The following is a 24,032-nucleotide window of genomic DNA, read 5'->3' on the forward strand; positions in this document are numbered from 1 at the left end:
TCTCGCGACTTTCATGCGTCTTCTGAGACTATCCTGACCCTTTGACCCCATTTGTTGTTTGTCTCACCCCGATTGGGTATTTTCTGGTTTGGTGGCGCTGTACAGCCAACCTCACTTCTCCCTCTTGACTTGCCTCCACACGTCACCAAACAGTACTCGTCCCAATCTCTCTTCAATCTTCGCCTACTGTATTCAGGTTGCCACGACTATTGTCCGACTTTTGTACCAACTGAAAGCTGCATCGCACTGCAAAGTTCCCAAGTCTGGACACTTGTACGCCGATCCAGAGCTGAGCTTCGTCCCGCCGAATCCTCCGTGTTCCGCTTCACAATCGCTTCCAACAGCTCTGTCATCCAACATCAAAAGGGTCCCAGAACAGCGTCCGTGGCGAAGCTGCTCGTTCTCTATATCGTTTTGCTTGCTGACAATTTCGTCAATCAAGAACTGCCATTCCGCTATGTTTGTAAAGGCTGAGCAGACGCTTTATCACTGCTCATACATATCGAGTAGGTAGGATATGTCTAGTCTTTACCCTGTCGGAAATACTCCTCAATCACTGCCGCCGTCTTTCGCACTATCAACTCGATAACTTCCGCTGTCGCGTTGTACGCAGGAGCAAGGAGAATGTGATCTCCAACCCTGCCGTCCACCGTGCCATTGCCAGGATATAGTGTGATGTTGTGTGGATCAGTCAATCCTGACTTGGGTCAGCATATAGGCAATGCACCCGAACAATCAGCTCCCGGGACACACCTTTCTCATGAATGTTCGTTGCGACATTCTCCTTTGGATCGAATGGCTCCTTGGTTGTTTTATCATTGACAAACTCAATCTGTCTTCGTCAGTTCGGAGTCGATGCTGGTCTCCAGTAGTACTTACTCCCCAGAAAAGTCCTTTTCCTCGCACATCACCAACATGAGGTAATGGCAAGACAAGTTGCTTCAGCAGTTGCTCTAGCTTCTCACCCATAGCAGCCACATTCTGTACCAGCTTCTCCTCTTGGATGATACTGAGGACTTCCAGGGCAGCTCGACAGCTGACAGGATGCCCCTGATAAGTCTGCCCATGGGAAAATCCACCAGTGCCTGCAAAGAGCGTGTCTGTGACCTTCCGACTGATCAACACGCCGGCTACTGGGGCATATCCACCACCTAGGCCTTTTCCAATGGTTTGGATATCAGGTGTGACGTTGATGAGAGACGACTGCCAGGCATGCAGTGTGCCTGTACGACCCATACCACACATCACTTCGTCGAGAATCAAGAGTGCCCCGTACTTGTTGCAAATAGCACGTACTGCTTGAAAGTAGCCCCTGACTGCCGGGACACATCCCAACGCCTTTTCTTGGTCAGTGTGTATAAGGTATGTTGGTCGTTTCACTTACAGCTCCGACTACGGGCTCGGCGACAAAGGCGCACACTGTTTCGGGACCGAGGCGCTGGAACTCATCATCGAGTTCCTTCGCTAGCCTGTCCACGTATCCTGCCTCTGTCTCATTCTCTATCATCCCACGATATGCGTTGCAGGCAGAGACCCTGCTCATGTTGGGAAGCAACATAGGCTCATACGGAGCACGCCGTGCTTTGTGGCCGCTGATCGACAGTGCTCCAAGTGTTGTACCATGATAAGATTCGTGTCTGGCGATGAACTTGGTCCTCTGAGGCTGTGGGGGGCTGAGTTCAAGATAGTGTTGCCTCGCAAGTTTCAGGGCTGCCTCCATTGCTTCGGAACCTGAATTTCGTCAGCGACTGTCTGTATATATGCTTTTATGACAGTATGCTTTACCAGAGCTGACTATATACGCCTTTGACATCTCTCCACCAGTCGATTCAACAAGTGCTTTTGCCAGCTTCTCTGCTGCGTCTGTGCCAAAAGTTGCGGAATGTACGTATGAGACTACATCCAATTGACTTATGATGGCATCTTTTACGCGCTTGTTAGCATGGCCGAGACACGATACGGCGGCTCCTCCTGTAGCGTCAAGCAGTTTTCCTCCACCGGACAGGTGCAGATAGTTTCCATTGGCACCAACCACTGATATAGGATCGGAATGGAGACTTCGATGAAACACGGCGCTTTGGGATGCAATTGTCGTCATTCTCGATAAATCAACATAAGTCGGCTTGGGTAGTCCGTCCATGAATTGGCGTGGATGGTATATTAATCAACAGATCGGCAAACCTCGATAGGCACGGGAAACGTCGCACTGGGGCGGGAAAGTGCACATGTCTGGTCGGGCAAGCTCAACCCATGGGAAAGACTCGAGGCCACGGAACATGAATATGATATGCAGAACGAAAGTAGAGTAGTGAAGACTATCGTCCTGAGGTGAAGTTACTACATCATCGAGAATGCGACTTGGGTGTGTGGAAGTTTTTTAGACTGCAAGTTGAGTCAAAAGGCCACCACCCGCTCGTCTGTCTCTCTGCGACTCCAGCAATCACCTTACATCTAAATGCTTCCTCTTGCATCTTGCTTCAACATACCACGGCGCGTGAGATTGAATGTCAAGACCCTAGTGCCGAGGATACAGCTCTGCAACATGAGTGTCAGTCCGCCTCCTCTCAAGAGAAGACGTCTGGGCAACAACGAAACCAAATCCACGACTCTATCATCCGACAAGGACCGCATCAGTATCTACTCCTGGAACATCAACGGAATTCAGCCCTTTATCCAAAACTCGATAACTTCATACTTTCAATCTAAGAAGCCTTTGTCCAAACAATCAGAGACACCCGCCACAGCGTCCCTTCGTGACTTCCTACGGCGTCACGGTTGGCCTACAATACTCTGCCTCCAGGAAGTCAAGATCAACCCACACGATGATGCGACAAAGTCAGCGGTCCGACAAGCTGTCAAGAGTAATGCAGAAGGCGAGCCCGACTACGAGGCCCACTTCTGTCTACCCACCGATCCTCACAATGCCCGCGGGTTTGGTAGAAAAGTTTACGGTGTATGCACGATCATACGTAAAGATTTCATCACCAACCATCAGCCGAAAGTACGAAGCGTGGAGTGGGATCTCGAAGGCCGTATACAGATCGTCGAATCACAAGATCCTAAACTGAGTATCTGGAACATCTACGCTGTCAACGGCACCGATAATCCATACAAGGACAGCAATACAGGAGCTGTAGTAGGCACCAGACATGACAGAAAGCTGGCAGTGCACAAACATATGCTCGACGAGGCGAAATTGCTCGAATCCAAAGGATATGGTGTGATACTCGCCGGCGACATGAATATTGCTCGTTCCCAGTTGGATGGATATCCGAATCTACGCACATCGCCTCAACAGCATATCATCAACCGTGCAGACTTCAACAAGAAGTTCTTTGACGCAGAAGAAGGACTCAAGGCCATTGATACATACAGGCATATTCACGGAGACAAAAGAGGATACACATATTATCCTCGTGCAAGGAAGTTTGGAAGCAGTTGTGACAGAGTTGACCTGATCATATGTTCCGGCTCTTTGGAGAAGAAGATTCTCGATGCGGGTGTCTGTGCTACAGAAAGGGAGAGAGGCCCCAGCGATCATGTCCCTCTGTTTGCAACTTTTGACATTGGGCAGGATGATCGGACGACATGAAGAGGTGTCTCGGTTGGACCACAGATCAGAAGCTCGTGGCAGTTGAAAGGCTTCTCATACCCACATCTCGGCTGCTTGTCCCTAAACAGACATTGTGACATGATGATATCTCTGGTTGACCTCGATACTCTGTTCGCTGCAATTCCATACGAAACAGTATTGCAAAGCATTGCCCTGCTTCTTGGGGCGCAAGATGCGCCTGAGAGACCAAACGAAGCATTAGGTGACCGTGACTATGTCAGCCTTTGACACTCGGTACCTGATCGCATGGCTGTCTGTGGTGAGCATACGAAGGCACACCCCAAGTGGGCAAGCACTTGGGTCGCGACCTGTTTTCTAGCGTCATTTTTGTGCGCGCTGCCACCTGTGCTCAGCGGTGTTGTCTCTTCTGACCATCATGCCGATGTGTCTTTCTGCAGGAGGTTTCCCGAGGTCACATTGTTCAACCAGCTCTTGCCTTTTCAACCTCTCTCAGCACAACAGTGACCAGCTGTCTGAAAGCCTCCATCTCCTCTTCGACACTGCCACCGTTTCCAGCCGACGAGAAGTTGACCGAGCTGCCGACCTGCACCGGCAGATTCGTGCGTCTCGCCAACGTTTTGGCCAGTCGATCGGCAAAGTCTAGACTTGATGGGAGTGTGTACAGAGGAGTGCTGAGCGGTGCCGAGGGGTTGTAGCGCTGTCGTTGCAGTGTCAGTGTGTGGATATTACGATATGGTATCTGGATAATGCATACGTCGGGCATGGCATAGACGAAACTGCCGAGCGAAGGCACGGGAGCAGACGAGAACTCGGCCGTGGTGCTGGTGCAGAAGAGGAGGATGGACGTTGCGAGAATGGTCAAGTGCGTGTGGATGCGGCTCCCGGGTGCGTTTGGCAAGGCCATGGAGAATTGAATTGGTTCTGTCATACCAGTACCATTCGTAAGCGGTCTGCTTGCTTCGGCGGCCATGTTTGCTATGAATCGAGGTGCAAGAGCGGATCGGTCGCACCTATTGAGCTGTATGATGGTCATGTTTGCTTTGTTTGCTGCTCGTCGTTCTACTTTTTGGCATTGGCTATATGAGTGCTTACCACATCCTATACTCTTCATCTGCTATCATTTTGCAGCACGCTCCAAGCAGTATGGATGAGCTGGATGAGGAAATGTCAATGCCTGGCCAGGGAATGGTAGACCATGATGAGGGCTCGGAAATCGATCCACTCTGCGATCCAGAAGAAAGGAGGGTCCTATATGCCGCCCTCGATTCATTCCGGTGAGTGAGCCATGTCTTTTGTTTATGCTATCCTGTGTACGTCGTAAAGGTGCGGATTTGCAAATATGGAACCAGCAACAAGACTCGAGGAGAGAAAAAATGCATTCTGAGTTGGCGACCCTAGACAATATCGCCAGGCTGCCCACTATAACATCACCCATCTTCGACGCCAATCTTTCTATTCGCTCCCTTCGGCGCACATGGACTTGCTGGCTTCCGAGCCATTCAGCTTACCCAAAACTCTGGATGCTGTGGATGTGGCCATCGACGTGAATGCCGATATAGCCGACACCGTTCTCGCCTTGGGGCTCAACATGTATGGCATAGACCCCGAATCAACCGAATGGCACGGAGCAGCGACCTCACAGGACATGGACAAAGTACGCTCAACCATTCGCCAGCTGTATCGTGACTGGGCAGCTGAAGGCATTTCCGAACGAGAGGCATGCTACAAGCCCATTCTGGCTGGCCTCAACAAAGCATTTAAGCATGTCACTCCGGCCAAGCGCTCTCATGTGAGTGTACTAGTCCCAGGTGCTGGACTAGGACGTCTGGCTTTTGAATTGTCTAATGCAGGCTATGCTATGGAGGGCAACGAAATCTCATACCATCAACTCCTTGTCAGCAATTGGATACTCAACTACACCTCGGGTCCCAAGTCACACTCTGTCTACCCCTGGGCTCTCGGTTTCTCAAACCATACGCACCGCTCTCACCAGCTCCAAAAAGTACAAGTCCCCGATGTATGGCCATCCGAAGAGCTGGACAAGAGCTGCAATGATCTGCAAGCAGAACTACATGCTTACCAACGAATGTCAATGTCCTCGGGTGACTTCTGCGTCTTATACAAAGAGCCAAGATACGAAGCTGCTTTCGACGCAGTCACAACATGCTTCTTCATTGACACAGCCCCTAATCTGATTGCATACATCGAAACCGTCAGGCACTGTATCAAGCCTGGAGGCGTATGGGTAAATCTTGGTCCTTTACTTTGGCACTTTGAAGGCGGCTCGCCCGACAAGAAAAGCTCGTCCTCGTCCGCTTCTTCAGAGGCGGGCAGGGTGAACCAAGACAGAAATAGAGGCATTGGCGAGTCTGGTTCTTTCGAGCTCGCTGATAATGAAGTCATCAAGCTGATCGAACATCTTGGATTTCAGATCGTTGAACATGATCCGGTCGTTGGAGAGGCTGGTTACATACAAGACCCGCGCAGTATGTTGCAAAATATGTACAAGCCCAGCTTTTGGATGGCCAGGAAAATATGAGTGAGGTAAGGAAAGTTCAATTTTGGGTTCCGGTATACTGGCACCTCCTTGCCGTCTTTGCAGCTTGACCATTGCGGCGACAGACCGCATGGCGAGCCTTCCAGAATGATTCGGCGATACATACAAGGCCAATCTTCTCATAATCTGTACGACTTAATGCCAGCGGGCACCATACTCCAAATCCGATTCATCCCTTCTTTGTACGGTGCGCCTCAAAGTGGTGACCCATCTCTAGCGATATATTCTGATACTCTCGAGATGATCTGGGCTGACGCGGAAAGCCACACCTAGTTTCACAGCAACTTGTAACCCATTGTCTGCTTCTGGTAGAACCCAGGTTTGTTGGCATTCACCAGAGGTTTTTAGTGTAGGAAGGTGTATGAATGGTTGCTTGCCTGCTTGATTAAGACAAAGCTAGTGGTTTCTCAACCACCTTGACCATTGGGCGGTGTAATGTTAGGTACTGACCTCCTCGGTCCTGTACTCCAGGGCGACATGCCTGCTCCAAATAGGAGAGGGCTCTGCATGCCTGCATAGTGCCCTGAGAAGCTCTGGTATCGGTCTCCGCGGGCACCAATGCTATTGTAGTTATTTGGAGTCGGGTCGAACGATGAAAGAGCATCTGGTTGTGGAAGAGGACTTCTGGCAGAATTGGTCGAATTCACACGGGAGTGTGCATTAGAACGTCTCGCGGTTACTGGAATAGGCGGCAGTCCTGGAGGTGCACTTCCGAATGGAGTTATTGGGCTCGTCTCTCGTATAGGTGCATCATTCCAGATGTTTGAGACTGAATGTAAGCGCTGTGAAGGCACTCCCGTTGGACTTAGAGGTAGCTCCCAGGCTTCTGTTCGCAACTCCGGCGTCCGAACAGCCTGGAAAGCGCGCGGCGAAAGCCCTCTGAGAGGGGCGTTGCTCTTGTAGCCAGGGACATTGGAAGAATCGTTGACGGACTCGAGGGAGTGCACGGGCAAGCCTGGAAGAATGATGTCGTCTTCGTCGGGCCCGACAAGATCATCGACCATTTGACTGAGTTGGGCCTCCCTGTTTAGCGACTTTGTGCTAGTCATCACCGACGCGGGAACTTCGGGGGCTAGAGACGTATGTCTCTGCTCAGGGTGTTCATGCCTTGCCACAATGTCTACAGTGCCGCGCATAGTTTGACGAGACGTAGCGACCTCTGGGAGTGAATTGGTCGAATGTTTATCAGTTGAATGAGGGTCCTGGTGTATGAATTGCGATCCGTCGAAGGTGATGGGTACATCCTGTATTGAAGGTCAGCCTGATATGGACGAAACGCGATAAATTTGTTTACGAACCTTATCCACGGCAAGTAGCAAGGCATCGAAGAGAAGTTCACGGACTCTTCCGAGCATCTCCTGGTTGTGGTCGAGACGATGAACACCTTCATCATTGTATTTGGCCTTGGCTTGTCCGGTTGCATCGTCTACCCAGACTTTGCGTGATTTGTCAGAATTCAAAGGCTTCAGACCAAAGGCGTCGACATCCTCCTCAAGTTGGTACGGAACCTCGCCAAGCTCGCGAAACGAAAAGCTGTATGCCATGACCGACAGCGATTTGGCGTAAACGTGCCAGAAGTAATCCATGGCTTCTTGAATAGGCTGGTCGCCGACACGTGCCGCGACGATATGAGCATTACTCAACAACCAAGTACTGTAGAGACGCAAAGCCGGCAAGACATGACGTGCCAAGTCAGTAAGCTTATCAACGAGGCTTGAAGCTTCGGTGTGCTCCTGGAGGTGTTTTTCGAGGTCGACATGGTAGATTTCCAGGATGGCTGTGAAGAACTTCACATTCAGACGCAGAAAAAAGAAGTAAGACTGCATGAACTTGTGCTGATCGGGCTTGCTCTCAAATTGGTTGCCGGCGGTAGCCTGGGCGCAGAAGTTGATCAAGGACATTTTAGAAAGGATACCGTCCGGAGCGCGCGCTTTGATCTCGTTGACAGTGCGACTCAGAACTTCACGCTCGAGCTCGTCGTAGCCGGTGAAAAAATGACCATTGTAGCTGAGGCTGTGGAAGCGAATGAACCAAGATAGTAAGGCTTTGCGCGAAGCAACGGGATCCTGAGGAGAGTTTTTGGGCACCAGGTCGCCTTTCTGCCATCCAGCGGTAATCTTCTTGAATTGTAGTTCCAGATTAGGAATGGCGTTGGGGTGGGGTTCGATGACATTGATAGAACGGTAAAGATAGTATGTAGAGCGGAGATAGTCGCCTTGTTCAAAGGCAACGACGGACTGTTGATGGAAAGCGAGTCCCGAATCGGGTCGCAGAGATGCTGCCAGGGCGTAGTAACCAATTGCGGGTCCCCAGTCTGGCTCCTTGTCGAGTCTCTCGGCAGCACGATAGCGGAACAGATCACCAAGATAAATGAGAGTTTGGTGACAAGATAGCGAGACGGCAGCCTGGATCTGCGGAGACACGGGCTGTCTCGAAGACATCAGCACAGCTATGAAGAATCAGCCTTTGTGTATGCAACGTGTGGTCAGCAGGATAAGTACGGGCTGATCGGACCTGGCGAGCGATGCGCTCAAGGTCCTGAATGCCACCGAATCTGGCGTTCAGCTTCTGAATGTAATCCCGGTAATGCCGCTGGCTGTCCTTGAGAAATTCAAGATATAGCTTGATAAATTTGCGAGTCTCGACCGGCTTGCTGGAGCGATCCTTGCGCAGCTGATGGACTCGGTAAGAAAGAGAGGCAGTTTTGTCGGACGACATGTCGCAAACTGACCTTGCTGAGCTGCTTGCGCAGACGTACATTTACGCGATTGTGTGCGTTCCAGAGGCGCGTCTCAATGTCGGCAGCGCGGGCAGATAGAAAGTCGGACGCGAGAGCATGTGCGGCGGCAGAGCGGTATCTGTGTCGAAGTTGGTACAAAGGGGGGGCGACACGAATGTACAGGCCATGTCTGACTCACTGCTGCAAGACTACAAAGACGCGGTCCAGAGACGAGTCGGCGGGCTGCAGCGTCTGTGCAAACTCAAGGTCGAGGGCGATGGCCTTGCTGCAAGGGTTGTAAGCGGGGCGCCGGGGGGCATGGTGTAGATGGATGCGTACGCGAGGGCCTGGTCGCCAGTGGGTTCCATGTTAGAGGATGGCGCTCGTCATAGAGCGCCTATGACGGGGTCGTCGGTGACCGAGCAGTGCGGGAGGTCAGATGAAAACGTGCTGGTATCCGGAGATTGCGGACGGGCAGATGCGATCCATGGAGGGCGACGAGAGGTGATGCGGAGGACGTTTGCGCGCAACAAGGATACCCGGGCCTGCTGCTGCTGTGACGATCCGAGACGAGTGCGATCGCAATCTTCGTCGACGTTTGGCAGCGACGAGCGACGAGCGTCGAGAGCCACGCGCGGCATGCGCGAACTCTCGGCTCGGCTCCTTTGCCGCTACTTGCTACTCCTACCACCCTGTCGTGTACCTCATCGATCCTGCACTCCGACTTGCTTCCTTTCCCTCTCTTCTCTCGCTCACCGCATCTATCTCTACGCAATGTCCAAACGCCTCAGACGAGATTCAGAGCCTGATGAGCAATATACGTCTCCGATCCATCACCTCTCGATCCACAGCGCACAGCCACCCACCAAATATACAAGCTTGGATGCTCCAACTTCGACGAGCCCAAATACTGCCATAACATGTGCCCTGCCTCCCCACCCTCCCATTAAATTCGACACGTACAACGAGTACGAAACCCATTACCACAAATCACACGATTCCAGATGTCTAGAATGCGCCAAAAACTTCCCTACCGACCATTTTCTCTCTCTACACATCGCCGAAACCCATGATCCTCTCAGTCGCATCAGACGCGAGAGAGGTGAAAAAACCTATCATTGCTTCGTCCAAGACTGTGAAAAGGTCTGCAGTACTCCACAGAAGCGACGAATGCATTTGATTGACAAGCACATGTTTCCACGCAACTATGATTTTTACATCGTACATCATGGCTCCGACAATCGCACCTCACTGCTGAGACCAGAGGCAAAGACCTATCAGAAGCAGAACAATGCCCGAATGAACAAAAACCATGCTCAAGAAGACATCACTGAACAAAACTTATATGCATCCGACCTCATGGATACCCAAGAGAAAAAGATCGACAACCTCGACCAATTGACGGAGGATGAATCCATGGACGTCATGGCAAATTCACTAGCTGCTTTCAAATTCGTACCAAAGTCCGTCTCGTTTGGTAGAAGTCGACAACGGGGAGGCCTGTCAAAGTCCCGATGACCACGATGACAATAGTTCAGTGACGTGTGGAAGAAACAGTTGCACGCACTCTAAGTTTTCGGAGGCTGGTTTGATATCATGTCATTAAAAGTAGTGCTGACGAACGCTTTCGCTTGAAGTTTTCGCGCCCTTTTCACATCGCCAAACCTTGTGGCGGGTCGCCTTGCGCATGCAGAAGATGCGCTCACTCTTCCGAGCTTTCGAGTTTCAGCAGACTCTTCTGGAGCGCCTTCTTCTCCTTGCCGTCTCTCTCGAGTACAACAACCCAATCTCTTGTCTGGATGCCCCTGCCATCTACGCCATCTTCTCTCCAACTTCCCCATTTCCTTTCACGCACCTGTAGCGCCTTGTCGGTGCCATTTCCGCCAGCCGAAGAGTTCTTGCTACCACTAGTGCCATTTGTTGCTGCATTAGCAGAAGTTGGTTTGGGCGTCTGCTTGTAAGGATTCACAGGCGCCGCTGGAGCACCACCAGTCAACCAACTGTATTTTTTCCTCTTGCCTATGCCTAATTGCAGAGCAGCGGTCGTGTTGGAGTTCTTATGCAAGACTTCCTCGGTCTGGCCCATCTTGGCCTGTCGTTCGCGTTCCTTCTTGGTCATGGGCTTCTCTGGAGCAGCACCAGAAGCGTCCGTGGAGGACATGGCATTCGCTGCAGAAGGTGTTGCGGGTCCAGATGTTGCATCGTTGCCATTTACACCATCGGCATTTGCAGTCGAGTTTGCACGCTTGGCACGTTCCTGTCGCTTACGTACACGTTCGCGCTCAGCATCACGGTCTTTCTTCGCCAGCTCAAGTAGATGTGTAGATATGGCCGAGGGGAAAGCCTTCGTCGGTAATGGTTTGCTTTCTAAGCTTGCACTTTAGCGACATACCTTACACCAAAACATATCAAACACTTACCGGGTGTTTGTGCCTTGATGACACCACCTTCAGCGTCACCGAGATTGTCTTGCTGCACCTTCTCCCATGCCGAGTTCGTGATACGTGGTACCTCAGCCACAGCTGCTGATTCACCCTCACCGATTGCAAGATCTGCCAAGCTTGGCGGAACGACTCCATGGCTACCATAACGTCTACCACGTGCAATGGCATATGATTCGTCGACCAAGGAACGAACTCTCTCGTTCGCAGCAAGCGATACAAGGGTGAGAATTTCTGCCAGAGGTGCCGTCTCTTGAAGCAAGCCATGTGCTTTCACGGCTGCAGCTGTGCCGTTAGGACCGGTCGCCGAGACACCTTGAATACCTTGTGGCCGCTCGGGAAGTTTGTCATACAGCCCCTCGACATTAAGGGCAACGCCTTGATCATAAGCAATACGGTGCATACGATGACGGATGTTGTTAGCTTGCAAAAACGAATCATTCAAGTGTTGCTGACGTTTCTCGTTATGCGCATGTGCAGCGGCACGGTGCTTCTGATCGAGCTCATCCTTGACAGATTCTTGCGATACAGGTGGTCGGGAGATGGGGCCGCTTCCTCCGAAGGCAGGCTGGCTTCCGAAGCTGCCCTGCGAAACCAGACCAAAGCTATTGTTTGGAGAAGCAACCGTCGTGTTGGAACCGAAGGAGGTGTTGAAGGACTGGTTCTTGTGCACATTTCTGTAGGTGCTCGTCATGTAGTTTTCCTCTTCTCTTAGATCAATACCCGAACCATGGAAGACATCAGTGACGTCGCTAATATCAGTGATCTTTTCCTTGTCCTCTTTCTCGGCCTTTTCCTGTGTAGGACGCGGAGGAGGGCCCATGGCGCCGGGCATAGGCGAGGGAGCATAAGGTTGAGGGGTGTTGAAAGCAGGAGGGCTTCCGGCAGTCATGGGCGAGTAGCTGGCATACGGACTTTCGGGCAGAGCAGGGGGCGGGGGGTATGGACTCTGTGCGGAATGAGGTGACTGAGGGTTGGGTGAAAGGCGTGGTCTTTTGGCAGGAGGTAGGGCGATGCCAGTAGGCGATGCATTGTTCTGGTAGGGCGAGTAGGGACGCGAAACAGGCTGCATGGGCGGATTTGGCTGATGCGACTGCTGTGGAGGGTGGGAGATTGGTCGCGGCTGCTGCTGAGGCAGTGGATGATGCTGAGGGAGCTGTGGGGGAATTTGCTGGGACGAGGGCATGTTGTGCGACATGGCGGCAACTATATAGGTGCGGGCGAGCAGATGAAAGGTGCGGCCGCGGCCGCTGAGCAGCTGAGGAATAAAGCAGTCGTAGAAGTATCAACAGAGCATGCCGAGAACCAGGACGAATGTACGGAAGCAGGCGCGGCGAGTGTGATGGATCGGGCGGTTCTGGTCAAGGCGACAGATTATGTCGATGACGAGGCGCGTTATAGGCGAGTCGTACGGGTCGTGAGTGCAGGTGGTGACAGCAACTTGCCAAAGCCAAAGTTGGATGCTGTGACGGTTGCGCTGCCGGGCGGTCTTCAGCACGGAAGGAGCCGTCACGTCGACGACCGTCACTTCCTTGGAGCTCGGCGTGTCTAAAGTCCATTCCTCACTTTCGTTCCTCCTTCCATCATCACTCACCATCAACGGCCACACACGGCATCATCCTACATCTTGTGCGCGCATTGACGGGTCTCATATGCCCCAGCCCCATCATCGATTCTAGCCAAATCAGCGCCCAGTGCAACCGCCGTCGCCGCTCGCCATGGCCACCAAGCGAAAGCTCGACACGGCCACACCCGAGCCCGAAGAGCCCGTCGACCCTTCGGATGAGCTGATGTTTCTGTGCTTGGGTGGTGGAAACGAAGTCGGCCGTTCGTGCCATATCATACAATACAAGGGCAAGACTGTCATGCTCGATGCTGGTGCCCATCCTGCATACGATGGCCTGGCTTCACTACCCTTCTATGACGAGTTCGACCTAAGCACTGTCGACATTCTTCTCATTACTCAGTAAGTTCTCATGGCCTGTTCACCACAGCCACCCTCACGGTCACTGCATCGGCACACGCTTCTCATTTTGCACCCCCCCCTTGACTGTCTTGCATCTGCATGCTATAACCTGCACATCCAGGCAGCTTTTCCCGCAGTATGTACATAAACCAAATCGAAATTCTGTTTCCACCACTCTTCCTGTGTGCCGGTGACCGTGAGCCGAATCCAATTGTCCTTTTCTGCTCGCTCAAACTTGTGGCTCGCGTGTATACAATGAGTATACTCGATGGCTGACAGCTTGTACAGCTTTCATTTAGACCATGCCGCCTCTCTGCCCTATGTCATGGCAAAGACCAACTTCAAAGGTCGCGTCTTCATGACCCACCCTACCAAAGCCATTTACAAGTGGCTGATGCAAGATTCCGTTCGCGTGCAGTATGCCTGTCCTTCTCTGTATACTCTTGGTGTTGCGCTGACAGTTCATCAGAAACACCCATGCAACTGCGGAACAGCCAACACAACTCTATACTGAAGCTGACGTCCTCTCGACTCTTCCCATGATCCAGACCATCGCCTTCCACACCACACACACCCATGCAGGTATCCGGATAACCCCGTACCCAGCTGGCCACGTCCTCGGTGCAGCCATGTACGTGATTGAGATTGCTGGTCTCCATATCTTGTTCACCGGAGACTACTCAAGAGAGCATGACCGCCATCTGATCCCCGCCTCGGCTCCCAAGGGCGTCAAGGTAGATGTCTTGATCACAGAGTCTACTTTTGGTGTTGCCTCTCACATCCCGCGACTGGAACGCGAGACAGCTCTGATGAAGAGCTTGACTGGTGTTCTGAACCGCGGAGGGCGCGTTCTCATGCCTGTTTTTGCCATTGGCCGTGCACAAGAGCTTCTTCTGATTCTTGAAGACTACTGGAACCGTCATCCTGAGTACAGGAAGTATCCAATCTACTATGCCAGTAACTTAGCAAAGAAGTGCATGCTTGTCTACCAAACGTACATTGACGCCATGAACGACAACATCAAGTCCATGTTCCAGAACAGGCTTGCTCAAACAGCTGACGGCAGCAACGGTGAAGCTGGCGCTGGAGGCCCTTGGGACTTCCGCTGGATCCGCAACCTGAAATCTCTCGACAGGTTTGACGATGTTGGAGGCTGTGTCATGCTCGCATCTCCTGGCATGCTTCAAAACGGCGTGTCTCGAGCTCTACTCGAGCGATGGGCACCAGATCCAAAGAACGGCGTCATTGTTACTGGTTACAGCGTCGAAGGCACTATGGCCAAGATGATTTTGACTGAGCCCGAAAGCATCCAAGCCGTTATGACCGGCAGAGTAGGTGGTAGAGTGCAAGGTGTGGGTGGTCGAGGCAAGCCAGGCGCCGAGGGCGAGAAAGTCATGATTCCCCGAAGGTGTACCGTTCAGGAATATTCGTTCGCAGCACACGTCGACGGAACCGAGAACCGCGAGTTCATTGAGGAAGTTGCAGCTCCTGTCGTGGTTAGTACTGATACGCAATGTAGGACTTTGGTCTGTGCTAATTCTTTCACAACAGATTTTGGTTCACGGCGAGAAGACAAATATGATGAGACTCAAGTCCAAACTGTTGTCGCTGAACGCAAACAAGTCAACACCCGTCAAGGTCTTCTCCCCGGCAAATTGCGAAGAGCTTCGAATCCCTTTCCGACAGGACAAGATTGCCAAAGTGGTCGGTCGACTTGCAAACCAGATCCAGATATCTACAGCCCCACCTTCACCTCCTAGCTCCGACGAAGAAGGTACAAGGGACGAAAAGAAGTTCAAAACGACGAACGGCGCTCAGGTAGTCTCTGGTGTATTGGTGCAGAATGACTTCAAACTTAGCTTGATGGCGCCCGAAGACCTGAAGGAATACGCTGGATTGACAACCACAACTATTCTCTGCCGCCAAAGACTGACCCTTGCAGCCGCGGGTCTTGATTTGATCAAGTGGGCCCTTGAAGGCACTTTTGGAGCCATCGAAACCATCTCATCCCCTTCCAAAGATATCAAGGCAGAGGCCAGTGGAAATGGTGCCACGTATGAAGAGGCTGATGAGGAGCTTCAAAGACGTCAGGAGACCGTCTTTGAGGTCATGGGCTCAGTCAGGGTCAAGGTGGCTGATCGTGGCGAGGTCGATGTCGAGTGGGAAGGCAACATTTCCAATGACGGAATCGCAGATGCTGTTCTTGCCGTCTTGTACACGGTTGAAAGCAGTCCTGCGGCTGTAAAGCGTGAGCTGAATTCTCTTGTTCAAAAAACACATTATGGAACAAATGTCCTAACAGAGATGCAGAATCGTCGAGTCCACATTCACACGACCATCACGAGAACAAGCGCAATCTCCACGCTCACATCAGTCCTTCGGAAAGGCTTTCACGTCTATGCATGTTCCTCGAAGCGCAATTCGGCGAGGACGCCATCACTCCGATTTCGAGGCCTAAGCTCAACGTCTCCGAGGTCGACGATGTCGATACTTCGGAGGATTCCATTGCAGCGGAAAAAGCCAGAGCTCAGCTGGAGATGGTAGAGTTAGAACGCCTCCACAAAGCAGGCATCCCTGTGCCAGGCTTGGAGATCAAGGTAGACAAGATTGTAGCCAAGGTTTGGCTCGAGACGCTCGAAGTAGAGTGTGGTATGCGAAGCATGGCCGACAGGATCCGTGCCGTGGTAGAACGGGCTGTTGAGGTTGTTGCTCCACTGTGGGAGTAGACATGAGTGACACCGAGCAGACAGATGAAGAGAAGCGGCAGCATCTCATGCTAAGAAAGGATAGCGGACATCTATGGAGATCAGCGGGAGTATCAAGGAGGAAAAGCATGCGCTTTCGGCCGGTAATTGATTCGGACAGCCGAGGATCAGGCGCTCAAAGGCAACAGTACAGTAGTTCATGCTGGTCACCATGTAGCTTATGAGAAAGCTTGTTGCCAAATTTCAGCCATTGTCAAGCGGACCTAATCTGTAGCGTAATAGGCAGCTGATCATGTTGCTGATATAGCCGAGGATGTTTGCAGCCCTGCAAAGTATAGCATCTCGACTTGTGCTCTTATGAAATTGTAATTGTACTAGAGCAAACATTGCCATCCTGCCGGAAGTCTGTCCTGTGGCTGCCCACTAGGAACTCTTGTCGCAAACCCACCGGAGTTGCGTTCCCACATGCTGATCTCACGCAACCCGTGTGTGAAATGGATACTATTCGAAAAGGTGTGGGATCGCTCGGCCGACAAGGTCAAAAGAGAGGATCCTGCTGTATAACAGTTACGATCTTCCACTCCACAGCACTAGGGAGAATAGACGCTTCGTAGTGCGCAAGAAAGGGCAAAGCGAGACGAGCAGTGAACGTTATCACAGAAGATGCTAGTTGCACTTGCGGAGATCTTATCCTCGTGTTCATGCTTAGAAGAACATCTATCCCACAAAAGAAACTTTTGCACCTGCATGAAGAGAATCGATTATCATTTGTGCGCTTCGCGTTGTCTCATTCCCACTGTGCGGCTGACCGAACTTGCCCGTATCCTGCTCAGCAAAACATGCATTCTTCAGTCCAACCCGTTCAACCGAAATCCCGTTGATGATTGTCGTCTGAATCAACCAAGACTTTTTAATACTCTGCGAGTCCGTTTCAAACCAACTTCTCCACAGCTATAGCCTTGTCGACCCCACTCTGCTGCGTCCTTCGCTCCTGCATTTCCCGCTCCTGTGCTGGTCCTCTTGCATCTTGCGTTGTTTCAGAAACTGGCAGAAGCTGCTCTTCTCTCTGATGCGGTCCCCAAAGCGGATGAAGGCAAAGGGAATAATGCACATGGCCAAACTTAGAAAGCCTAGCAATGAACAGGCCCACGCGACACCCAAGCGTTCATACCTTTGGTTGAAGTTAGCACGATTCTTTGGTGAGTCCTCCACCCAGACGCGAATCCGTTCCCGCAAATCGCTAATAGCGATGCTACCTTGTGGCGCCATAGAAGTTGTCGTGTGCGGAGTCGGGTTCGCACTTCGCGGCCCCTCCAGTCTTGCAATACACATCTTCACCACTTACATCGGTCTTGCTGCGAACGGCAGAACTGTACCAAACAAGCTCCTCGAACAAGCAGATGCTGCCATGGCACTTGCTGCAAACACTTCGTATGCATCAACAAGATAGCTGCGGCCCAGTCAGCCAGCGGTTCGCTGGAGTAGTGGTATAGGAAAGCAAGATACTTGATCAGAGACATGAACAGAAGCAAGTAACCCATGCCAAATGGCAAAGCCGACAAGACTGGCACTGCCCAATGAACGTCTTCACGAGCTGTCCCTAAAAGGCAGAATCAGCACAATTCCAGGCATCCACAGTACAGTACCACGAGGTTGTTGCAATCTTTGTCGAGCCACAGCTGCCAGCAGAGAATGTGCGACTTTTGCAGCCTGTGGAGTATGACGATATATGCACAGATCAGACACAACGAAGACTGATATCGTAGTCTCGTGGTACAGTGTGCGTGACTTGGTCATACGTACAGCCAAGCCAGAAACAACTGAGCACGAGTAAGGGTCCCCCAATGCAGGCCAGAGGCAAGCGTCGATACTCTTCAGTCTGCGACCATACCGCAGGTGGATCCTGTGCTTTCGCCCTCTCGAGGATACGGTCCCAGTAGAGATATAGAGCGCACGCAAATAGAGCTCCAATCCCGATTGGTAAGAACGTCAAGCCGACTTCGCCAGAGTTAAAACGATATATCCCGCTAAAAATGATCGGGTAAGCCTGAAAGTACATGTAGAAGATTGCGTACACGAAGGACAGGTACAGGCAACTGCACAGCACGATAGCCTCGGTGAAGAACATCCGCACAGGTCTTGCGAGCACGACGGTGACCATCTGCTTCAGGTCACGATGCTCAAGTTCGAGCGGCGCAAAGATGTTTGGGTTGTTGTTCTCCTTGCGGAGACGCCGTGCACGCGTGGCAAGGATAACCGGTGCGTAAGTCTCTGGATTGGTTAGCAGGATTGGCCAAGTTAGGCCAGCTATGATCAACGACAGCCAGAATATCCAGCGCCATGAAACGACTGCGATGAATCCTGACATGATAGGGCCAAGGATCGGGCCAAACGTCGTTGCCTGCAGCCATGGTTAGCTCCTCAATGCATTCAATGCACCTTCTTCCCCGCTCGCAGGAGTGTGTAACGCGTGTAGCAACAAAAAGCACAATGGTTTCAGTGATAGAACAGTATCCATCGGGAAGTGATACACTCTCGGCTCGCTTTGGTCACAGTTCCAATCTATAAACGATCATGCATTTTATTGCGAGGACGTTGCTCCAAATCTTTGAGAGAAGATGATAGGAGTTACAAAGTCTAGCACTCGAATAGGTTGGACACTAGCACCGACAATCCCAAAATCTCCAGCTGGAAGGATGACCACTCGTGCGTATCACGAGGTATGAACCTGCATGCGAAAGCAGATGACGGGAGATATACCCAAAGCGGTCAATGGCGGTACCGTATCTCTTCTGTGGCCTTCCGAGCTCGTTGAGGTGCTCGCCAAGAGACAGCATCGTAGGCTCGGAGATATTGTGGATTGGGATCACCAGCGTCCTCCTCTGTTTTGTGGAGTAGGATACAGAATGAGTTACTTACAGCCATGAAGATAGTCAAAGCCCGACCTCGAGTCACAGGATCAGGGTACACGTCGGCGTAGATACTGACAAGAGCGTCAGCTAGGGCGTTCAACCCACGTTTGTGGGCCCGGTGCGCATACTCACCCACCCACCACGGAGATGGGACTGGAGGCACCAATGCCCACGAACAACCTTAGTACACACAGAGTTGCAAAATTGTTTGCTAAAGCGCATCCTAGTGTACAAGCAGTAAACAGTGCCTAAGCGAGAAACGCTGTCAGAGTTGTCGAACAGATGTCAAACAAGAGTTCTTACAAAAGTTGATACCATGACCCATTTCCGGCCGTAGCTTTCACTCAGTGGGCCAAATAAGAGCGGACCGACGACATAGCCAAACAAGTACGAGGACGTTGGCAAGACCAGCTGCAACTGATTCGTGATATCGAAATAAGCGGCAAACTGGTGCGATGCTCCCGCCGCTATAGATGACCCTATAGTGGAAGACATAACCTGGTCTCTATATTAGAAAAGCGATTGATATTCCGTACCAACACGGACCAGAGCTACTCCATTGAAGACAACGAAGGATTTCTTTCCAGTAGACCAGTTGTGGGGATCGTCTTTGTCATTGGTAGCGAAGGCAATAACTTCTTTGAGGCTCTGCAAACTCGAGTGCGATGTGGAGTTTGGACGAGGTGAGTTCTCACGCTCTAACTCGAACTGGAATGTCATACTGCTCCGGTTATTTCTCTCGTGGCTGCGCTGGTTTCTGCTAGGGCCGCACCCGTTATCATGCGCTTTCGGACGGACCCTCTTGTCAGAAGAGGATCGATCAGAGGTCGCAAACAATATGTGAGTGAATAATCCAAAACTGGTACGTGGATGGAGGAAGGATGGAGGCTCATGGCGGATCTGTCCACGCATCCAGCTTGATCCAATGTTCTGCATGTACTCTAGACAAGATCTTGAGTCGGATAGTACGGCATAGGATAGAAGAGCCAAGGGTCTCGACAGAGGTAACAGATGTGTCGATCTGGGGGACGGCAGATCGTCGTCACCCGAACGTGAACGAGCCACAAAGCTGGACTCTGGAGAAATGGTGTTGAATGAGGGGTAAGACGTGCAAGGTTTCCGCGTTACGAGGGCTTGACGAACGACTGCTCGTGCGGAGATAGCCAATTGATTTCGTAAGCCCAGCTGTGAGTGACATTTTGTGCATAGAACCAGAGTAGGGTTCACTGATAACGTGCTCCTGGATGCGAGCGAGCAAGAAGTTCGTCTTGGGAATAGTGTGGGATCTTAGGTCTCGGGCAACGCACATGCATAATCCCGTCCGGGCAGATGAAGCCAATTGCCCGGCGCTTCTGTAGATAGCTTGGCTGGATTGATCGGTGATCGAGCGATCTGACAGTGCTAAGTACGGCCACCGTTGGAAAGCTCAGTAATCAAAAGACTTTTCAGCCGAGATAGATGAAAGATATACAAACCCAACAAGGTGGAGGCTGGAGAGTGGCACTTCTTCATCGGGTGGGAGGCTCAAGAGCATGCGCAGTGAACAGACAAGGTTGGACATAAGGTGGAGACTGGGAGCAGAGATGCAGCCAGCTAAGGCCTTGGAAGTCCATATTAGGACAGAATTGGGACAAGGGACAGGAAGCTCGTCCCGCAGCCACGTGCGATCGTATAGAAAAACGAGATACAAGAGACAGCGGTGGCTTCAAGGCTTGAGAGTGTTGAGGATGAGTGCGAAAGCACAGTGGATACGACAACCGTGCTCGAGCGAGCAAAGCCCCAGGCTTGTGCCTGGCTAGCAACTGGCTGTTGTGCACGGCGAGATTTGGAAGCTTTTGGATTTTACCTCTTTTGCGGGATACTAGAAGCTTCTCACCAACAGTAGTTTGAGGCCAGTCATGGCGTTGCAAGGAAAAAGGGGTCAAAGAGCGACGGCCGGGTCGGGTGGGTGTGAGGTGATGATCAGGAGATGATGGTCGGAGCGAGGAGGCAAGCGCGATGCAGTGTTGATGTGTGCGTAGCAGACTATTGTACGTTGCTCACCTGGGCAGGTCTGCTATGGGCATGTAGAGTACCTCGCACGAATTGGCAGCAGCAGGCAGAGTAGCAGAGGGAGCGGATAGCTAAAATGATGGCACAGCGGGCTGACGCAATTATGCCACGAGCGAGGCAGGTGCGCAGGAGGGACCCTGAGCTGGCTGGATTTAGCAGGCAAGAAGTTGCAACGGTCTTGCACCCAGGAAACCGCGGGCGGCGGGCAATGGTGGGCATCGCGGAGCGGCGGAAGCAGACTCGTTTGGCGGAAGTCTAATCAGCAGGAGCAGACGGGTCTGACAGGCTGGGCATCTGCACAAAGCAGTTGCACTGGCGGGCTACGACGAGCGTGGCATGTGTCGGTCGTCTGCAAGGGACGTTTTTGAAGCGGACTGGACCGTGAGGTGAGAGCAGGTAGGGTTTCAACTTTCGTACATAGGCCCTACCTACTCGGACATCTTTGGATCTGCCGTCTGCCATTGTGTCCGCACCTTTGCTGCGGTCAGAAACATGAGCCAGTTCGAGGCATCGAGTGCAAATATGAGTTGGTAAGTCCAAGGCCATGGGTTCAGGTGCAAGCAAGCAAGCATCAGCAAGCCGCACGTAAATGGCTGCTGCCCAGCGCTGACGTGACGCTTTCAAGGGACTGGCAGCAATTTACACCGTCATGCACCCCGACCACGACCGTCTTTGACATTGATGCCCAACACAACAATCCCAATTCCCGGAGCCTTGATGCCAATGCCCTCAAGAATCCAGTCGTCAACACCCACAACGGCCTCGACCACGCCCACACGCACAACCACCACAGCAATGCCGCCACGCCCACCCAGACTCACTTCCACGACGCCTTCCCCAACTACGCCTATGCTCACCACAAAAGAGACTCTGTAGCCTCGACTGCTACCGCTACCTCGATAGACAGCAACCCGCACTATGCCGCCTACCCGCACGTGCAGCACCATCACCAGCAATCAAGCCAACCACAATCATACCAGTCCTACGATTATGCCACGACTCCGCTCTTCGTCCAAGGCCCTGCCCAGCCTCAGATCTTCCAGATGCAGACACCGCCTCCCACCAGAGGCTCGTCCATCAAGTCGAGGCCTGAACGACTAGACACGGCGTATCCCTCTACTGCCATATCTCAACCCGCCTTCGACACTTCGTCCTTTAGCTTCAATGCCCCCCAGCATTCTATCGATTCCTGGACCCAGCCCTCAGGACCTTTGACTGCTCCGCTGTCCGCCCCTGCCTGGACTGCCAACCAAGACGACCCTTTTCTGCACTGGTCTACCCACACTCCGCAATCCTCTCAACCCACGGTCGCCTCTCAATCGTCACGCCCGCATCTCCCTCTTCAGCCATCCACTTCCTCACGTCCCACCATCACCCGCTCGACCAGCTCCAATAACGTCCCATACGCTACTCCCGCCGCTCCCGCTGCCGTTAAAAAGCCCTCTGTGCCATCCAGCGTGAATCCGACCCACCTTTACTCGTCGCCTGTGAGAAGCCACTTCCCCAACATTCCTGAAGCACGTCCTGTGTCGCCCGAGAAACCATGCTTGGCCCCTGCCTTTCCCTCGACCTCTGGCCCAACCTCACCACTAGAGAGCAGTGGTCTACGGCGCAGCAACACGGTAGCCAATTTCTTGAGGCCAAGCCCTGCAATCGTCTCGCAAGCTTCTGATGCCGGAACCGCACTTGGTCGCAGCAATTCCGTCACCAATCTACCACGCCGTTCCTCGCCCTTGAAGCGAATAGCACGTGGCTCCTTGTCCTCAATTGCCGAAACTTCGCGACCTCAGATCCGCACATCTGTTGTCCTCACCATTGATGCCAATGGAACTGCGAGAACAGAGACCAGAGTCATCGAAGAAAGCCCGTCCCAACCCAACAAGAAATCTCAGTCAATAAAGGAAAAGTATCCAAATCTCTGGGACGATTCCGATAGTGACTCGGACTCGACATGCGGCAACAAATGGCCGAGCCGCCACGACTCCCTGGCCCATATCAATGCCGGTCAGGAGCGATCGGCAAAGATAGCAAGGCTCGACACGTCGTCGGAGAACCTCGAGATGGCACAACTGCCGCGCTCTAACTCGACTGTCTCGTTAAAGACCCCGTGCAAAGCTGCTTATACAGCCGCGATACAACTCAGACGTCAGGGTAGTGCCAAGAAACAACAAAGACCTTCAAGTGTACAGAGTAGACGTAATACGCTGTCCTCGTTGAACAGCTCTTTCGAGAATTTGGCCGCCATGGACCTGAACAAGGACGAGATGCACACAAAGACAGATGCCGGTTCTGCGCTTCGCCAGGCTGCTGCCCATCGTGTTTCCCCATCCGCTAGGCAGATTCAGCATCTGTCTGACCGCAACCCATCTGACAATGCCACAGTCCAGCCTGTCCGCCCCACTCGCTCAGACACCCTTCCTTCGAGCGCTTCACGGCCTCGCCAGCTGTCACAGCCTCAGCACTCTCACCAATCACAACAAGGTCAACAGACACATCAAGTGCAGCAGATACAGACCTCTCAAGCACTGCAACAGCAGACGCAGCAATCACAGCTTGTACAACAAGTCCATCAGATGCAACAGCTGCCTCCAAGCAACCAAGCTTATCCTCATACTCATGCGAAATCGCATAGTATCAGTTACCCAACAGCAACATCAACAGCACCCGTCTTTGATCCTCGTGGGTCCTTCACGATGGATTTTGCGCCAGTGGCTTTCACTTCGGCACCTCCCCCACAAACATTTACGAACGATATGAGTTCCATGACACGATGTATCTGTCGAATTCCCTTCGACGATGGTAGGATGGTCCGATGCAACTCCTGTGCCATGTATTCCCACTCTGGTTGTGTCGGTCTCGATCCTACCCAACATGCATATATTTGCTCTTTCTGCGCGAGCGCCACTACCGTGTCATACGGACATCCGGTACGATCAAGTTCAATGCAGAATTTCAATGCATGGCCCGTCCCCGGGCTCTGAGACACTTTACGCCACAAAATTACGTTCTTCCCATAACGCATCTTCGGCCTCACGCATCTGCAATTCCTGTGGCAATGCTGAGAAGCACCCCCGAAGCGATTTCCTTCTTCAAGAAAAGCTTGAGT

The 24,032-nt window shown here is 52.2% G+C and overlaps 10 protein-coding genes across 10 annotated transcripts; 5 read left to right on the top strand and 5 right to left on the bottom strand.

Annotated features, from left to right (window-relative positions):
* Positions 1-521: 521 nt before the first annotated feature.
* Positions 522-2,098, bottom strand: M436DRAFT_36489 (PLP-dependent transferase; the record flags this gene model as incomplete). Its single annotated transcript, XM_013576405.1, has 5 exons — positions 522-697; positions 754-832; positions 880-1,338; positions 1,385-1,731; positions 1,786-2,098. 5 exons carry the CDS (start codon positions 2,096-2,098, stop codon positions 522-524), a joined length of 1,374 nt encoding a protein of 457 aa, XP_013431859.1.
* Positions 2,099-2,542: 444 nt separating this feature from the next.
* On the top strand, positions 2,543-3,592 carry M436DRAFT_77417 (DNase I-like protein; the record flags this gene model as incomplete). The annotated part of the gene is made up of 1 exon (XM_013576903.1): positions 2,543-3,592. One exon carries the CDS (start codon positions 2,543-2,545, stop codon positions 3,590-3,592), a length of 1,050 nt encoding a protein of 349 aa, XP_013432357.1.
* A 442-nt stretch (positions 3,593-4,034) lies between these two features.
* Positions 4,035-4,502, bottom strand: M436DRAFT_36839 (uncharacterized protein; the record flags this gene model as incomplete). Its single annotated transcript, XM_013576478.1, has 2 exons — positions 4,035-4,271; positions 4,329-4,502. 2 exons carry the CDS (start codon positions 4,500-4,502, stop codon positions 4,035-4,037), a joined length of 411 nt encoding a protein of 136 aa, XP_013431932.1.
* A 257-nt stretch (positions 4,503-4,759) lies between these two features.
* M436DRAFT_34798 (N2227-domain-containing protein) lies at positions 4,760-6,113 on the top strand (the record flags this gene model as incomplete). Its single annotated transcript, XM_013576109.1, has 2 exons — positions 4,760-4,848; positions 4,973-6,113. The coding sequence occupies 2 exons, from the start codon at positions 4,760-4,762 to the stop codon at positions 6,111-6,113; spliced, it is 1,230 nt and encodes a 409-aa protein (XP_013431563.1).
* Positions 6,114-7,387: 1,274 nt separating this feature from the next.
* Positions 7,388-8,997, bottom strand: M436DRAFT_35725 (uncharacterized protein; the record flags this gene model as incomplete). The annotated part of the gene is made up of 3 exons (XM_013576269.1): positions 7,388-8,580; positions 8,633-8,804; positions 8,863-8,997. Coding segments are annotated over 3 exons (1,500 nt in total), but the record flags the coding sequence as incomplete, so codon positions are not given.
* A 627-nt stretch (positions 8,998-9,624) lies between these two features.
* M436DRAFT_68730 (uncharacterized protein) lies at positions 9,625-10,368 on the top strand (the record flags this gene model as incomplete). The annotated part of the gene is made up of 1 exon (XM_013576757.1): positions 9,625-10,368. One exon carries the CDS (start codon positions 9,625-9,627, stop codon positions 10,366-10,368), a length of 744 nt encoding a protein of 247 aa, XP_013432211.1.
* Positions 10,369-10,552: 184 nt separating this feature from the next.
* Positions 10,553-12,489, bottom strand: M436DRAFT_77421 (uncharacterized protein; the record flags this gene model as incomplete). The annotated part of the gene is made up of 2 exons (XM_013576904.1): positions 10,553-11,217; positions 11,271-12,489. 2 exons carry the CDS (start codon positions 12,487-12,489, stop codon positions 10,553-10,555), a joined length of 1,884 nt encoding a protein of 627 aa, XP_013432358.1.
* Positions 12,490-13,009: 520 nt separating this feature from the next.
* On the top strand, positions 13,010-15,983 carry M436DRAFT_59526 (Metallo-hydrolase/oxidoreductase; the record flags this gene model as incomplete). Its single annotated transcript, XM_013576597.1, has 6 exons — positions 13,010-13,257; positions 13,379-13,393; positions 13,546-13,674; positions 13,727-14,753; positions 14,809-15,505; positions 15,568-15,983. The coding sequence occupies 6 exons, from the start codon at positions 13,010-13,012 to the stop codon at positions 15,981-15,983; spliced, it is 2,532 nt and encodes an 843-aa protein (XP_013432051.1).
* Positions 15,984-16,913: 930 nt separating this feature from the next.
* M436DRAFT_35672 (MFS general substrate transporter) lies at positions 16,914-19,594 on the bottom strand (the record flags this gene model as incomplete). The annotated part of the gene is made up of 8 exons (XM_013576260.1): positions 16,914-17,133; positions 17,308-17,412; positions 17,469-17,562; positions 17,766-18,363; positions 18,882-18,945; positions 19,007-19,122; positions 19,178-19,372; positions 19,421-19,594. The coding sequence occupies 8 exons, from the start codon at positions 19,592-19,594 to the stop codon at positions 16,914-16,916; spliced, it is 1,566 nt and encodes a 521-aa protein (XP_013431714.1).
* A 1,876-nt stretch (positions 19,595-21,470) lies between these two features.
* M436DRAFT_77423 (uncharacterized protein) lies at positions 21,471-23,907 on the top strand (the record flags this gene model as incomplete). Its single annotated transcript, XM_013576905.1, has 2 exons — positions 21,471-21,511; positions 21,552-23,907. The coding sequence occupies 2 exons, from the start codon at positions 21,471-21,473 to the stop codon at positions 23,905-23,907; spliced, it is 2,397 nt and encodes a 798-aa protein (XP_013432359.1).
* Positions 23,908-24,032: the final 125 nt, after the last annotated feature.

Source organism: Aureobasidium namibiae (genome assembly GCF_000721765.1).
Source record: "Aureobasidium namibiae CBS 147.97 unplaced genomic scaffold scaffold_1, whole genome shotgun sequence".
Classification (NCBI taxonomy): domain Eukaryota; kingdom Fungi; phylum Ascomycota; class Dothideomycetes; order Dothideales; family Saccotheciaceae; genus Aureobasidium; species Aureobasidium namibiae.